Raw genomic sequence first — 17,263 nt, 5'->3', positions numbered from 1 at the left:
TGAAACAATCGTAAATAAGAGAGTTCACCAAACACAAAGCGCGCATAGAAATTCGGTTGGAAAAAACCGCTACCTCTCGGAAGACATAAAAATCCGAAGGGGGGAGTGGGCTTATCACGTTCTGACTTTTTTTGCTTTGCCAAGTATATCAAAATTATTTTGGTTATTTGATATAACCACTTAGCAAAAAAGTGGTTGTTTGATATAACCAAATTTTATCAAAGGAAGTAAAACTGGTTATTCGATATAATAAACTTGAAGCACGTTGTCACAAAAATGGTTATTTGAAATAAGCAAACTACTAAACTACTAAATGCAATTATCATATATAATTAAATAAATCATGAAAAATAATGCGATAATGTACTTAAATAATAAAAGCACATTCGGCGCCCCATAGATGTGTAGAATGTTTAATTAGGGAGCTAACAACCATACACTGTAAGATATCAACAATTCACAACGTGTACAAAAAAATTAGAACATTTTTAAATGACAAGAAAATTATCTTTACATCAAAATTTCTCAAAATGTTTCCACGTCCAAGTATCTTTTGGTTTATCTAAAAGCAAAAAATTAATCTTGAAAAGCGGGAGAGCAGTTTGCAACCGCTAGCGCAAAGAAAATGAGGAATTCGTGTGATAAAAATTAATGCCCAACATAAAGTTCTGATTAGAGCCATAGAAATAGACCAAAGAAAAAACAAATTGTAAAATTTAAATTTATTGTGACGTTTCGTCTTTACTCAAGACATCTTCAGACAAAATAATAGATAGGACGTTAAGACAAGATATTATATTTACAAAAAGGTGTTAAATTACTACTAAAGGAAGCGGTGTCGAATGGATACATGATAAGGAAGTTTGGAAGTGAGATGAAGAGAAATTAAAAGAGGTTAAGTGGAATGGAGTTTCCTTGCACATTAAGTGAAGGCTTGTGTTTATTGATTAGAAGGCTTTCATGGATGGAGAGTTCATAAGTATCGTTGGAAGAGGAAATTATTTTAAAGTCGTCTAAGTTGGGGGTGTGTCCAGTTTCGTTAATGTGAGCAAGAATGCTTGATGATGCAGGGTGGGAAACTTGGTTGCCTGTAAGGGGGGATATTCCCAAGTGCTCCGAAAATCTGGTGTGTAGATGACGTGTGGTTTGACCCACATACACAACTCGAATTTACCAGAAAGTCACTCACCAAAAATGGTTTTCCTTCACGTATAATTGACCAAATCACACGTCGCTTCCTTAACAACAATTTTGCCCCTAAACCACCTGTCTTGACTGCTCACAAAATGCCCATCTATTTCTGTCTTCCTTTCACCGGCATACCCTCCTTCAAATTCACACAAATCAATAACCTTTGTGCTGCAGCCTTCCACATATATCCATTAATTGTTTTCCGCCCTTCTCAACGTATCTCTTCTTTCTTCCCCTTTAAGGACAAAATTCCCAAACCTCTGAGATCTGGTGTAGTCTATTTATTCAAGTGTCGAAGCTGCAACGCTTCGTATGTGGGTCAAACCACACGTCATCTACACACAGATTTTCGGAGCACTTGGGAATATCCCCAGGCAACCAAGTTTCCCACTGCATCATCAAGCATTCTTGCTCACATTAACGCAACTGGACACACCCCAACTTAGACGACTTTAAAATAATCTCCTCTTCCAACGATACTTATGAACTCTCCATCCATGAAAGCCTTCTAATCAATAAACACAAGCCTTCACTTAATGTGCAAGGAAACTCCATTCCACTTAACCTCTTTCAATTTCTCTTTATTTTACTTCCTAACTTCCTTATCATGTATCCATTCGACACCGCTTCCTTTAGTAGTAATTTAACACCTTTTTGTAAATATAATACCTTGTCTTAACGTCCTATTTATTATTTGTCTGAAGATGTCTTGAGTAAAGACGAAACGTCACAATAAATTTAAATTTCACAATTTGTTTTTTTTTTGGTCTATTTCTATGGCTCTAATCAGAACTTTATGTTGGGCATTGATTTTTATCACACGTATTCGATTTCCGCTCGGCAAGTCTCTCGCTACAATTTTAATTCATGCATACACTTCAGTTGTCCTTTACTTACGATTTTGGATGTAAATTTCTGCTGATAAAACTCAAAACAATGTTGGCTTGCTTTTGAACATCAATGACTGAAATGTCGCTCGCGAGATCGTCTTTGCCAAGCATTTACAATTCATCCATAAATTTTTCGCCCCTTCTTGAAAAAATTCCCAGTTTGGTAAAGCAGCATTCATGTCAACATATGAATTTGTAAAAGATTTCCATAAATTCCATCTGATTGTAGTTTAGTTTCTATCATGCTTTAGAAAATTATTATGAAACGATCAAACATTCAATTCAGACAGTGAGCTTGACTATATTAGTTCAGTTGGCTATCAGTCGAAATAGGTCAAACCAATCACAGTAAGACAAAATTCAAATGAACCAATTGTAAGATAGCAATTGACTCCTTATAGGTCCGCCACCCCTATTATCGGTCGAGATTATTCCAGACTGTCCACTGATCTGGCCATTGACCAATAAAATAGCGTTTCTGGCGTTCTTAGACTCCTTATATGTCGAACCAGTCAAGCCACCCTTATCAGTCGGTTATTCCAGGTCAATTAAAATTCAACTGATCTGGTTACCAAGGAGATATTCATTGGATTAGTCATTAGTTTTCAATAATAAATAAAGCTGGATTTTTATCACGAAGTAAATGCGATAATAAAGTAAGAATAATTAATGAATTTTTAACTAATATGAATAGGTAATTTTTGAGTTTCAAACATCAGTCGCGCGACGGATTTGTGAAGGTCGACTTTAGTTAGTGAGCAAAGACTGTTGTGAAGGTCGACCTTAGTTAGTGAACAAAGACTGTTGTGAAGGTCGACTTTAGTTAGTGAACAAAGACTGTTGTGAAGGTCAACTTTAGTTAGTGAACAAAGACTGTTGTGAAGGTCGACTTTAGTTAGTGAGCAAAGACTGTTGTGAAGGTCGACTTTAGTTAGAGAGCAAAGACTGTTGTGAATGTCGACTTTAGTTAGTGAGCAAAGACTGTGTGAAGGTCGACTTTAGTTAGTGAGCAAAGACTGTTGTGAAGGTCGACTTTAGTTAGTGAGCAAAGACTGTTGTGAAGGTCGACTTTAGTTAGTGAGCTAAGACTGTTGTGAAGGTCGACTTTAGTTAGTGAGCAAAGACTGTTGTGAAGGTCGACTTTAGTTAGTGAGCTAAGACTGCTGTGAAGGTCGACTTTAGTTAGTGAGCAAAGACTGTTGTGAAGGTCGACTTTAGTTAGTGAGCTAAGACTGTTGTGAAGGTCGACTTTAGTTAGTGAGCAAAGACTGTTGTGAAGGTCGACTTTAGTTAGTGAACAAAGACTGTTGTGAAGGTCGACTTTAGTTAGTGAACAAAGACTGTTGTGAAGGTCAACTTTAGTTAGTGAACAAAGACTGTTGTGAAGGTCGACTTTAGTTAGTGAACAAAGACTGTTGTGAAGGTCGACTTTAGTTAGTGAGCAAAGACTGTTGTGAAGGTCGACTTTAGTTAGTGAACTAAAACTGCTGAAGGTCGACTTTAGTTAGTGAGCAAAGACTGTTGTGAAGGTCAACTTTAGAGTGAGCAAAGACTGTTGAAGGTCGACTTTAGTTAGTGAACAAAGACTGTTGTGAAGGTCAACTTTAGTTAGTGAACAAAGACTGTTGTGAAGGTCGACTTTAGTTAGTGAACAAAGACTGTTGTGAAGGTCGACTTTAGTTAGTGAGCAAAGACTGTTGTGAAGGTCGACTTCAGTTAGTGAGCTAAGACTGTTGTGAAGGTCGACTTTAGTTAGTGAGCAAAGACTGTTGTGAAGGTCGACTTTAGTTAGTGAACAAAGACTGTTGTGAGGTCGACTTTAGTTAGTGAGCTAAGACTGTTGTGAAGTCGACTTTAGTTAGTGAGCAAAGACTGTTGTGAAGGTCGACTTTAGTTAGTGAGCAAAGACTGTTGTAAAGGTCGACTTTAGTTAGTGAGCAAAGACTGAAGGCCGATTTTAGTTAGTGAGCAAAGACTGTTGAAGGCCGACTTTAGTTAGTGAGCAAAGACTGTTGTGAAGATCGATTTAAGTTAGTGAACAAAGACTGTTGTGAAGGTCGACTTTAGTTAGTGAACAAAGACTGTTGTGAAGGTCGACTTTAGTTAGTGAGCAAAGACTGTTGTGAAGGTCGACTTTAGTTAGAGAGCAAAGACTGTTGTGAATGTCGACTTTAGTTAGTGAGCAAAGACTGTTGTGAAGGTCGACTTTAGTTAGTGAGCAAAGACTGTTGTGAAGGTCGACTTTAGTTAGTGAGCAAAGACTGTTGTGAAGGCCGACTTTAGTTAGTGAGCAAAGATTGTTGTGAAGGTCGACTTTAGTTAGTGAACAAAGACTGTGGTGAAGGTCGACTTTAGTTAGTGAGCAAAGACTGTTGTGAAGGTCGACTTTAGTTAGTTCGCAAAGACTGCTGTGAAGGTCGACTTTAGTTAGTGAGCAAAGACTGTTGTGAAGGTCGACTTTAGTTAGTGAGCAAAGACTGCTGAAGGTCGACTTTAGTTAGTGAGCAAAGACTGTTGTGAAGGTCAACTTTAGTTAGTGAACAAAGACTGTTGTGAAGGTTGACTTTAGTTAGTGAGCAAAGACTGTTGTGAAGGTCGACTTTAGTTAGTGAGCAAAGACTGCTGTGAAGGTCGACTTTAGTTAGTGAGCAAAGACTGCTGTGAAGGTCGACTTTAGTTAGTGAGCAAAGACTGTTGTGAAGGTCGACTTTAGTTAGTGAGCAAAGACTGCTGTGAAGATCGACTTTGTTTCGTGAGCAAAGACTGTTGTGAAGATCGACTTTAGTTAGTGAGCAAAGACTGTTGTGAAGGTCGACTTTAGTTAGTGAGCAAAGACTGTTGAAGGTCGACTTTAGTTAGTGAGCAAAGACTGCTGTGAAGATCGACTTTGTTTCGTGAGCAAAGACTGTTGTGAAGGTCGACATTAGTTAGAGAGCAAAGACTGTTGTGAAGGTCGACTTTAGTTAGTGAGCAAAGACTGTTGTGAAGGTCGACTTTAGTTAGTGAGCAAAGACTGCTGTGAAGGTCGACTTTAGTTAGTGAGCAAAGACTGTTGTGAAGGTCGACTTTAGTTAGAGAGCAAAGACTGTTGTGAAGGTCGACTTTAGTTACTGAGCAAAGACTGTTGTGAAGGTCGACTTTAGTTACTGAGCAAAGACTGCTGTGAAGGTCGACTTTAGTTAGTGAGCAAAGACTGTTGTGAAGGTCGACTTTAGTTAGTGAGCAAAGACTGTTGTGAAGGTCAACTTTAGTTAGTGAACAAAGACTGTTGTGAAGGTCGACTTTAGTTAGTGAGCAAAGACTGTTGTGAAGGTCGACTTTAGTTAGTGAGCAAAGACTGCTGTGAAGGTCGACTTTAGTTAGTGAGCAAAGACTGCTGTGAAGGTCGACTTTAGTTAGTGAGCAAAGACTGTTGTGAAGGTCGACTTTGTTTCGTGAGCAAAGACTGTTGTGAAGGTCGACTTTAGTTAGTGAGCAAAGACTGTTGTGAAGGTCGACTTTAGTTAGTGAGCAAAACTGTTGTGAAGGTCGACTTTAGTTAGTGAGCAAAGACTGTTGTGAAGGTCGACTTTAGTTAGTGAGCAAAGACTGTTGTGAAGGTCGACTTTAGTTAGTGAGCAAAGACTGCTGTGAAGATCGACTTTGTTTCGTGAGCAAAGACTGTTGTGAAGATCGACTTTAGTTAGTGAGCAAAGACTGTTGTGAAGGTCGACTTTGTTTCGTATGTAAAAAGTTTGGAAATATTCTTTTGAAAAACATGGTTGGACTTCGGTAAATCAACTGAGACGAGCAAAAAGTAAAATAAAAACCAATTTTACTTACATTTCCTTTAATGTTAGGTGGAGGTGTCTGAGATTGTATTTTACCGATCTAAAATTGTTTAAAGTAACGTTAGATTCACATAACCACGTGATCGTGACAATTTCCTCATGAACCTACCTCCCATGAAAGCTCTTTTTTGATTGGATCAAATGAATAGGTACCAACTGAAAACATGGAACACAAGTCATAAATGTTGATGGGAAACGTCAATGAAGAGCAATGAAACATCAGACTGTAATGTTTAATATTTTATGAGTGTTTTTACCGTTTGTAGTCAAGTTAAGGTTGAGAACTTGTTTAGGAAATGGAACAGTCACGACAACATTCTCGATCTCAATAAAATATTGAAACAATGAGTGAAAAGGCTTTGAAAAAGTTAATGTATACAATATTTGACATGGTATGATTACGTTAGGACGATGTAGTTAGTTTTATACAAAATGCATTGAGATAATACGTATGAAAAAAATGGACTAGTTTAGGTTATATCTTTAAGTCTATAAATGCAAGAAGATGCAACAACAGTTTGATAAATTAACATGATTATAAATACTGTACATACATTTTTACCCATAACTGGTTTTGAACTTATCGACAATTCAAATCTTCCACTTCCACCCTGAAACAACCAAGTAAAAGACGATCATCGAATCAATGTTTTGAACAGTCGTACGAATTAAAACGCAGCAAAATCAAACACTTTAATTTATTTTAATCAATAAAAAAGATTTTAAAATAATTTCAACAGTTGATAAACCTCTTGAAACAAGACACGAGGCTTTGCAAACAATGGTAGCATATTTACTCTAAACAAAAAACAAAAAATACCATCAAAATAGACAATTTTATCATGAAAATATAACTGCTAAAACACCCACCCGGTTGCCACGTTATATGATATTAAACGAAAACGACCATCCGGGGGGACGAATGACAAAATTCGTTCAGACTAAAATACACAGACATTTGAACGCGGTTTTAGTGCAAGTTTGAAAGAAAAGTGTTCAATGTAAAAAGCCAATTGTTATTAGTCATATTAAGAATAATTTGTGTTGAATTCGACCAGAAACAATCCATATTCAACATTCACACTTACGTACCTCCCATCTTCTGAAGCGAAGACAAGGATGAAAACTGACATCTTCAAGGATACGAGGATTTGTAAAACACATGTTGAGATCTATAATTAATAGAAATCTTTAACCTACAGATAAAATCAATTTTAATCTAGAGATATAACAAAGTATCAAAAATATACCAGGCATGCCAGATAATTTACAGTTGCAGTCAATCTGAAAGAACAAAGTTGAAAAAAGGTGAAAAAATCTTTAAAATGTTGTACTAGAGAGTACATATAACAAAGTATAAAAAAAGGAAGGCACTTACAGTTCCTTGTATTTCTGAAAATATGGTGGAGCCCTACACAAAACAGAAAATTTTAGGAATTTAAACATGCCACAAGTTTTCAGTTCGTACATGTCCTTAGTTTTAATTTAACATCAAACAAAAACAACAAACATATTTTTGTCATACATCTTCCACAAAGGCAACAAGAAATCCACAGTATTATAATGTTGTTACCTGTTTATCAATGATGGCATCAATGCTTTCGGCTACATCAAAGTAAATCTATAACATAAATAGAATTAATTAGAAATACTTAGGACTAATTTGTGATAATTAGAATTAATTGGAACAAATTATGAATAATTAGAACTAACAACTAATTAGCAATATTTATTTCAACTAATTAACAAAAGAAAAAAGTTCACTCATCCCATTACAACTAAAACAAAGCATAAAAAAGAATTTTCTTTCAAATTTCTTAATGGAACAATGTGAATATAGCTACGTACCTCATTATTTGCATATTTTACACCAGTTCTCCTCCATGGAACATTGGACAATTGACCAGTTGGGAGATGACTGCTCATACTAGGAAAATATGAAATATTTAACTTAAATTATATGTAGAATGATCATAAATGTGTAAACTAAAACAAACTTAACGAAATATTGTAGTAAGTTGCATATAAAAAACAATGCAAATATAGAAATGTTTATTGGTTTTACGGATTTGCTTTATATTTATATCTGATCCTTATATGAACAACATATAGATCACTACATAAAAACATGGCTCATATGTTTACTATAAGGAAGGTTCTTACTTGCTATCTCCAGTCACTTTATTAACAACATTTCTAACTATACTAGGAGGTCTTATCAACTCTTTAAGGTCATTTGACTCTGTAGCAAGAGGGAATCCATTATCCAACATCTCTTCCAATAACTGAAGAATATAAAAATATAATATCATATTTTACATCACACACAACAGAAAAAAATTGAAATTCATCTATCAAACAGCTGGATTCTCTACAAAATATACTAATCTCAAACCTCATATACAATGACACAATTTTCTTTAATGATTGCTTCAGTACAGTCAGAGAAATACTCTTTGATCAAGTCAACCACTCGATGAAGAAATTCAATTACAAACAAAGGTGGAACTGGAAAGGAATGTTTTCAATTCATCAATAATAATAATCATGAAAGTGTTTACCACATGTTGATGATATGAAGACTAAATTATTTTTATCTACCACTAAGAATCCTAATGCAATGCCTTTTATTGAGTGATAACACTTCTTTGCAATGTAATGCATACTTTTTAAATTAAAACTAGCAATCAATCTCATGATTGGATTAGAGGCAATCGATTCAAAATAAACATTAATAAAACATTAACTAACCTTAATATAAACACAAACCTTCATTTTCAACAACAGAAACAAAGAAGAGATCATGGCGAAATATACTGATGAGATAACTGAATCCTGTTGCAATTACAGGAGGAATGTCTTCTGGAGAAGTAGCCTGAACATAAAAGATGATATTTAATTTGTTTAGGAGCATTTTTATCAGAAAAATATAACATGAAAACCGTTCATGAAAGTACCTTAAAACTACTCAACTAAACAAGCACAAACAACAATTTACACAAAAATTCATTTAAATACCTTTCCTTGAGCTTCGAAGAAATAATCACAAACAGAGCGTCCCAAAACACTTCTCCAATGTTTTTCCAGAAATATATCCCTAAATAAACATGAAAAACATCATATGACCTAGTGACAGACACACAGTCACCCATTTGGTGTAAAGTTGTGATAACTAAACAATTGAGGAAGCTGAAATCATCAAAATGGCATCATCTAACCGACTTCAACACTATTGAAATTACAGATATCAGGTAACATTACACGATTTTTATGCATTCTTTATTTTTTCTAGGTATTGGGTATTAATCCTGTCACATGATACTTCTCATAATCTACCTTCACTGGCTTCTGACATTGTTCAAGCTTTCTTTTATTATCTTACTGAAACTAATCTTATTTCACCTCATTCAAATAATTGTAAAGTACTTCTCACAATAATCACAAGCTGATACGTACAAAACCAACAGAAGAGCATTGAAAACAAACAAATATAAAACCAATACATACTGTCACTACCGTCTCACCCTGAATGGTTGATGATAAACAAACTGTGAATCATTGTAAAATCCACAGATAATAAAACCTATAAAAATGTATTTCTCCTTTACTTAACTAGCTTAATGGTTATAAAACTATTTTCATGTAAGTTCATTTCGTAAATATTTATTTATATTATTGCTAACATTTAACCAACATTTAAAAGGTTAGCACTATTTTCCACCCAGCAAACCGCCCTTTACTTTGAAATATAATATTTTACACAATATAATATTTTACACAATCTAATATTTTACACAATATAATATTTTATATAATATTTTGCACAATCGTCGAAAAACGACATATTTTCCAGCCTGGATTATAAGTTTATAACTTAAGGTGGTTGCATGAAAATTTATACTGCAACATTTATCTGTAAATATTTTCATATGTTGATATTAAAAACTGTATTATAAAAATATAAAATTACTCGCCATCTCAAAACGACCAAGCACCAGTGCATGCATGGTTTCCTTTTAGCTTTTGGTTCTTTCCCACTTGCAGCTAAATCGAGAGATCGGAGCACAGAAGCCATATTGAAATTTGTCACGTGAGGCGTGAACTGAAAGATAAATATTAAATGCACCATCGTTACGCGCGCGTATTGTTTTATCGTCTTGTCGCAAAATACGATTTTACCCACTTTAACTTTTTTGTAAAAAAACATCATCGTATGCGCATTGTCAACTTTCTTGTTCTCCTTCCATTGTATTGCTCTATAATAAAGCTAAATTTCTTAACGTTTTAAGTTCTTTATTATTCGTGAAAAGCGGTATGTGGAATAAGAATACGAAGGTATTGCAAGTTTAATTGCTTCATCACACTAAGCATATGCACATACATTAACTGAATTGCAAACACTACTTTCGCTGCAGAGTAAGTCAGAATACATGAAACTACTTGACAACTGCCGTATTGGCAATATTTTGAAAATAATTTGTAATAATAATATAAATATCAGCAGTGTTGTTATTATAGTATTTTAAATTTATAATAAGCTTCTAAACATAAACATATTCTGACTTACCCCGGAACTTCCACTGCATTGCACTACTTGCAAATTTTATGCAGTTATTTAGGTTATTTAGTTCAGACCTTTGCAGTGCAATGGGGATGGGGGTGCAAGGCAACATGAATATAGGCCCTGACATGACATAGGATTAAAGTCTTGCATTAAAAATTCATAATATTGAAATGGGAAATTAGTTTTGTTAATTATATGTACATAATTTATTTGGAGGTTTGTCTCTCAAAAAGCTTCAAAAAGATAGAGCCGTACTGAGCAAGCTAACTAGAGGTCAGGCTTTTGAGTCTTTGTTGCCAAAGATTGAGAAATGGTTTACCAAAGGTGTAAATTGCAGTACAGATGATGATTCAGTTGTTGATCCTTGCCATGTAACATCTAAAGTAGTGTTTGCAATTCAGTTAATGTATGTGCATATGCTTAGTGTGATGAAGCAATTAAACTTGCAATACCTTCGTATTCTTATTCCACATACCGCTTTTCACGAATAATAAAGAACTTAAAACGTTAAGAAATTTAGCTTTATTATAGAGCAATACAATGGAAGGAGAACAAGAAAGTTGATAATGCGCATACGATGATGTTTTTACAAAAAGTTAAGTGGGTAAAATCGTATTTCGCGGCAAGACGATAAAACAATTCGCGCGCGTAACGATGGTGACATTTAATATTGATCTTTTAGTTCACGTTTCACGTGACAAATTTCAATATGGCGTCTGTGCTCCGATCTCTCGATTTAGCTGCAAGTTTCTTTCCCATTAGCCGCCATCTTTAATTTATTTCCGATTGTGTAAAGGGCGGTTTGCTGGGTGGAAAATAGTGCTAACCCATTTAAAAGCGATGTTTCCATTTAAAAAAAAATTAAGATTCATGTAGTCATCTTACTTGTCCCCAGACCACTGAAGACTCAACGTCCTTTACCAGCTGGCTTACCTAACTTATCTTTAATTATGGTAGTGAAGATTTTCGTCTCAATCCTATGATCCTAATTGATAACAGGTCAATGAATTGGAAGAGTCTCAAACAGTTATAAAATATAACGACAGATGAAATACCATGCACTAGGTACAAGGAGAGATGTTCTGTTTTAGTCGATTTTAATTTTGTTTAGAAAAACGTATTTCGAGATAGGAATGGACCGTGACATTCTTCAGTTTTTTATGCACATGCTACAGAGTCCCCGGAATCTACAAACATGCTAAAAGCTTAAACATAGACTGCATTTTGGAAAATAACTTTGTTCAAACCCCGAGTTTAATAAATAAGTCTCATTCTACTCGCTACGAACGCCCTGCAGTTGGTTAGCGGTTCGAATTTTGAAAGCTAGTCATTTGCATCATACAATACGATTTATACCAAAATGCTTAAAATCTTCCTTCTTAGCAATGACAATGTACATAATATCCACATCCTTATTGGACAACCCTTTCTTTGCTAACGGATGCACTTTAGTGAAGTCTTGCTGGCGATGGTTGTTATATTTTTATGTTTAAAAGCATAACATTGACTGGTAAAGCCGCTGAATACATTGCCAACAATCGTTCTTTCAACCAATAACTTATTCTAGAAAGTTGGAGTACAAAACATGAACAAAAGGCATTAAATCAATTCACAACAACAAGTTTGGAAAATACTCTCAGGCTCATGTCATTGACTAGGTTTGGTGATTACATACACCTTGATATTTCGAGCAGACACCTCTTTTCTTCTGGGATTTTCTGTTGCTACAACAAGAAAACAAGCCCAGAAATATTTAATAAACACTTGCATGTAAAACAATACATTCAACTGCAGAGGCTTCGAAAAGTTGTGTGTGTGCCATGCTAACTGTGTGGTAATTCACAATAGTTAAACTAGTGTAATAAATTTTTTGATATTTAATTCGATTTTTTTTGGTTTAACTGTATCATGTCACCCTCATTGAAAAGTGGCACATCTGTATAAACCAAGTATTCAATTTTTTATCAAATCTTATAAAATGCTCACAATCTAAAAATTGGAAGCTTCCGAACATACATAGCTTCCCGACTCCTGAGCCATTTTTTTTTGTAGAGCTTAACGATCAAAAATTAGGAAAAAGTGTGATTGACAACATGCAAAGGCGAGTTGCATTACGAGCGAGTTGTTGTTGACATAATTATGAGATTAATGATTTGGTTTACTGCATTTGTGTTTAATTTGTAGTTTAAATAGCCATCAAAATAAAAATAATCTGATAAAAATTCTTCTCTCAAGACGAAAAGCTTATCATTAGATAACTGATAACTCACAAATAATTGCGAAAATTGTCTTTTGTAAAGCAAGGCACGAGAAATATGGATGTTTCAATTAAAATAACGAAACATGGTAGATTCCCTCGGCAGTATTCATACTTTGAGTTCCGTACACACCAATGATGCACACTACAATAATAGAATCAATGGAAATTAACTGAAAATGTGGAATCTTGACCTAACAAGTAACAAATGACTGAAAGAGACAGATCTGGCGAAGTATTTAAAAGACTGAAATTCATAAATGCAAACTTGTGGCTTAAAAAATACGATCTTTAGTCTCAAAAAAAAATGCAACACAACTAAGCCAAAATAAACAAAAATTCAGCAACTTTGACTTCGTCATCATTACCTCAACGTACACAGATTTTCTTTTAACAATTTCAAAGCTGCAACAAAAGAAATACTAGGAAATGATCACAACCTCACATGAAAGTGTCATTTTATTCAAATATTACCAATTTCCCCAATTCAATAAGTTGTTTTTTTTATGCATATCAATCTTTTACACTTTGCAGTGGTACTGTAGTGACGTACATAAACTAAATAGCGTTCTAGTACATTGAACTCACGCTCGGACCTCATACGAAAGACTTATATAACGCTAAAATACAACGGATTTTGAGCACAGATCGAGCAACTCCTTAATTGCGTTACAAGTCATGACATCCATATTATATTGTTATATATAGTTATATGTATTGTTATACATTGTATACATGCTATGTATTATTAAATTACACATGTTAAAATTTATTGAATATTTTACATAACAAACATGATGTATGAAAATCAAATTTAAATTTCATTCGCCTTCAGTTTTAGATCGTTAGTCATTTGAAGACAAAAATAATAGTTAATTATATAACATTGCAAAATCCAATGAAAAGTCATAGCAATCTGGCCATGTAATATCCAACTTGGTTACTTAATCTAACTTGCTTAAGAGCCTCAAATTAAAACATACATAAAAGAGGATCTTGAATTGTGGTATCATTGATTTCCTTCTTGCCAATTGCTTTCCCATAAACCTCTTTTGCAGACAATAAAAAGACTTCATTGATGTGGCACATTTTAGCTTTAAATTGAAAACGATAATGTTCTTGTTTTTCCATTCGTCATTTGATCTGACCATTTAAACTTAGGATAAATAATACAAAGAAAATAAAATAAGTGAAATGAGCTGCTAAAAGGATTAATAACTCTAATCGAAAACTCTCTTCTTTTTCTAAGCAAGCATTTTTCGCAATTTCAGCATTAATGCATACGACGTGAAAGCATTTGCTGACTTAAAGCAAAGGATACGCAATATTTACTATTGCATGTGTGCTCTTTACAAGTTTGACAACATAATAAGCTATAAGTTTCTTTTTACCATACGATAAAAATATGCCAAAGTCTCTGAATCACCATGATTTGTAGGTACTCGTCACTATCTTTGGATATCTGACAAATCGTTAATCTCGTCTAAAGATTTTTGACTATTTCTAGTACTATCACACATGCTTGAACCGTTATTTTCAGTTGCACAAAATTAGAAAATGATACACCACATACAAGTGGAGAGATTACGGTTTTTGGTAGAATATTTTAGAAAAGTGACACGTACACAGCATTAGTTTGTTGTTACATAGCTATTTACCGTTAAGATCAGATTAATCAATAACAGCTTCGCTTTTCTTTCCCTTGCCATCTTCAAGTTTTACAGGATGTTCACTGTCTAAAAAATGTTTGCAAAGGCAATGTACAGAATTCAAAACATGTATGCATTAAGTACAAAAAATGGAGAGGACAACTTGCAAATATGGTGTCATGGACCCCTAATTTATAGCTTGCCATCGAAAATGAAAACTCATTTCTGTGTCTTACTTGGAAAATATTTCTTTAGAACAGGTCTTGTCTTCCAGTCACTTAATCTTATGGTTCTGTGAACTAAAAGAGGAAGTTCCTTAAAAAGTCGAAGAAAATACTCTTGATAGTTTCCATCTTTAACACATGATGACAGTTGTGGACGAGGTTTATCCTGCCAATGCTGGCGAACGTTTCGTAAAAATCTTAGGCAACCTAACCATGTAGAGTCGGATACTTTATTGAAATGATTAAAGAATTCAGGATCGATACGGTCCATCCAATTTATTAAAAGATTCAACTGCTCACAAAGATTTGAGGGAAGAGATTGTGGAGATGATGTCTTTATTTCTGGTTCATTCCCAACATCACACAGAAAATCAAAATTCTCCTCATCGGTTTGTAGATAAGGGTGTTTTAACGCTTCGTTGGCCGATGGTCTGTCTTCCGGTTTTAGCTGTAGCATCCACGAAAGTAGATCTTTTAGATCGACATTATCTATTTTCTCCAAGCCAACAATGTTTCCTTTCGATATATTCTCTTCAGTTTTAAAAGGATGGTCTCCTTTTGTGGCAACATAAAAAGCTACCATTCCTGCATTCTAAAATAAATCACAACGTAATATGATAAAAGGAATTCAAACAAAATAAAATTTAAACTTAACTTGCAAACACCTACCATTACATCTGACGCTGTTTTGTAACGTCCTTTGCCAATCGGATTTTCTGTATTAAACGATTCAGGAGCAATCCAATGCGGAGTTCCCTTTTTAGCATTACTTACTTTTGTCTTACTTCCATCTTTCAATATTCGACTAATACCAAAGTCAGCTATCAGAAATTTTCCATGTGCATCTCGCAGTACATTAGAAGGCTTTAAATCCCGATGGAGAATTGGATGAAGGCCACTATGAAGATCAGCTAATCCATTTAACATTTGTCTTAGAATTTCGGGAAGAGCTTTTTGAAGATCCTCCAAACAAGAAGAATTTACATAACTCTCAAGCGATTCTTCACATAGGTCCAGTATCAAATAGACATGTTCTGTTCCCGTGTCTTCTATTAAGTAGCGATAATTGACAACAAACTTCGATTCCTTTGCGCCTACTTCATTTAAAGTTTCTGTTTCTTGATGCGCAAGATTGATGCATCCATCACGAAGCATTCGTTTCACTGCTTTTCCGTAGCCATCCTTTCCCAGTCCCAGAAAAACACGGGTTCCATCACTTCCTTTGCCAATGCAAAATTCCTCTGAGAAAATTACGCATACATCATTCAAATATTTGACTTCAACGTCGGGATGGTGCCTGTACTTGATCATTTTTAAGAATAAATTTTTATGTTTTTTTGATTCACCAATGTATTTCCATTCTTGCAACTTCAATTCTAAAATGACACACGATTCTTACAGTTAGGGATGACTAAATGGAAAAAAGTAGCTCAAATTCCCTCATTGCCTACAAGACTGACGAAGAACTTTTCAATAAATCATAAATTACTTATTTAAGGAATCGCTTCTGGTAGGACTGGAGAGTCACGGACGTCAAATAAGTAATGACAAAAAGCTATTTTTACTGCAATAAAACGCTTTTGACACCAGTAGCTCTGAAATGCAACTAACTACAGTTTATCGAGGGTCCTGTTTATATTCAAGTATTAAGTGTTAAACTAACGTAAAGTCATATAATTATTATTGTATTAATTTTTTATTGATGAATTCATAAGTTCTGTGAAGTCAACACTGTATAAAAGTAAAACATAAAGACATAAATAACACATTCGTCTCGTGTATTAAAATGTGCAAAATACTGGAAATGATATTGGAGACCAAAACACAATTTAAATACATAATTTTTCTCTTTCATCTTTCTTGTTTTCCCTTATTTTCTATAACTGGCTATATCTGAGACTTTCATTGTAAATCATTACTACATAAATGACATTGTTTTGGTTTTATCCAGGGGTGGATCAATGCTCATTTGACAGGAGGGGTGTAGATTTTACAAGGGAGGGGGTGCATCGTAATCCTAGGTAAAATTAGCACGGCCTAGGACTGTTGTGGCTTTTTAGGCTTACGGATTAGTGAATCTTGCAAAATGAAAATGTAATTAGCTTTTCTTTTACAAAGTTAAGTAAATTATAACTCAAAGTTATATAGCTGTAGCATACTTCCTTAAACAATCAACAAAGCTTCATAAATTATGTATCAAAATATTGCCAACGACGAGTAAAACACGAATACAACAGTCGTTTTCACACATGACAAACAAGGGAGAAGAAAATAAACGGCAAACTAAATTGACATGATAAAACTGCTTACTTCGCGTTAAGTAATTTATTTCGATTTGAATGTTTAAACAAAAACACGCATGGTAGTAACTCAATTGCAAATGGTGGTCATATAAAACATGTAATTGTCTTTGAAATGATAACTTCCACTTTTTACTCAGTCCTACTGTACAATTTCCTTACTTCAGATACCGTTATAATATTACTCGACAGTATATAACACCATTTTAAGTTTCTGTTGGAGGGTACTAGAGAATTTGGGAGGAGAATATTCGCACCCTCCTGTATTCCCAAGAAAATATGCCCCTGATAATATCCGTCATGTTGCAACTCAAACTTAAATTACAAGTAATTGAGTAAAAAACTTAATTTGCTTCAT

General features: G+C 34.4%; 2 protein-coding genes across 4 annotated transcripts in view; both read right to left on the bottom strand.

Moving 5' to 3' along the window:
- Positions 1-397: 397 nt before the first annotated feature.
- Positions 398-12,156, bottom strand: LOC124437972 (AP-3 complex subunit mu-1-like). 3 transcript variants are annotated; one of them, XM_046987967.1, is made up of 18 exons: positions 12,147-12,156; positions 9,436-9,494; positions 8,930-9,008; positions 8,681-8,786; positions 8,307-8,419; positions 8,075-8,196; positions 7,760-7,838; positions 7,485-7,532; positions 7,290-7,322; positions 7,162-7,195; positions 7,004-7,083; positions 6,782-6,852; positions 6,661-6,709; positions 6,466-6,522; positions 6,169-6,235; positions 6,021-6,067; positions 5,904-5,951; positions 398-562 (listed from the first exon to the last, which is right to left on the bottom strand). In XM_046987967.1, exons 2-18 carry the CDS (start codon positions 9,468-9,470, stop codon positions 458-460), a joined length of 1,173 nt encoding a protein of 390 aa, XP_046843923.1. In that variant the 5' UTR covers positions 9,471-9,494; positions 12,147-12,156; the 3' UTR covers positions 398-457. The 3 variants fall into 3 exon arrangements, with proteins under 3 accessions (XP_046843923.1, XP_046843924.1, XP_046843926.1); XM_046987968.1 differs by lacking the exon at positions 12,147-12,156 and adding an exon at positions 11,361-11,373; XM_046987970.1 differs by lacking the exons at positions 398-562; positions 5,904-5,951; positions 6,021-6,067; positions 12,147-12,156 and having other exon boundaries at positions 6,474-6,522; positions 9,436-9,595.
- Positions 12,157-13,162: 1,006 nt separating this feature from the next.
- LOC124438779 overlaps positions 13,163-17,263 on the bottom strand; it is a 130,883-nt gene continuing 126,782 nt past the window's right edge. The window contains exons 27-30 of the mRNA XM_046988975.1: positions 15,275-15,981; positions 14,618-15,197; positions 14,391-14,468; positions 13,163-13,888 (exon numbers count right to left, since the gene is read on the bottom strand). Coding sequence (XP_046844931.1) covers positions 14,404-14,468; positions 14,618-15,197; positions 15,275-15,981 — 1,352 coding nt within the window. The 3' untranslated portion in view covers positions 13,163-13,888; positions 14,391-14,403. The remainder of the gene's footprint in view (positions 13,889-14,390; positions 14,469-14,617; positions 15,198-15,274; positions 15,982-17,263) is intronic.

The sequence above is a fragment of the Xenia sp. Carnegie-2017 genome, unplaced genomic scaffold (assembly GCF_021976095.1).
Source record: "Xenia sp. Carnegie-2017 unplaced genomic scaffold, XeniaSp_v1 HiC_scaffold_19, whole genome shotgun sequence".
NCBI lineage: Eukaryota > Metazoa > Cnidaria > Anthozoa > Malacalcyonacea > Xeniidae > Xenia > Xenia sp. Carnegie-2017.
This window is presented reverse-complemented; position numbering and strand designations above follow the sequence as displayed.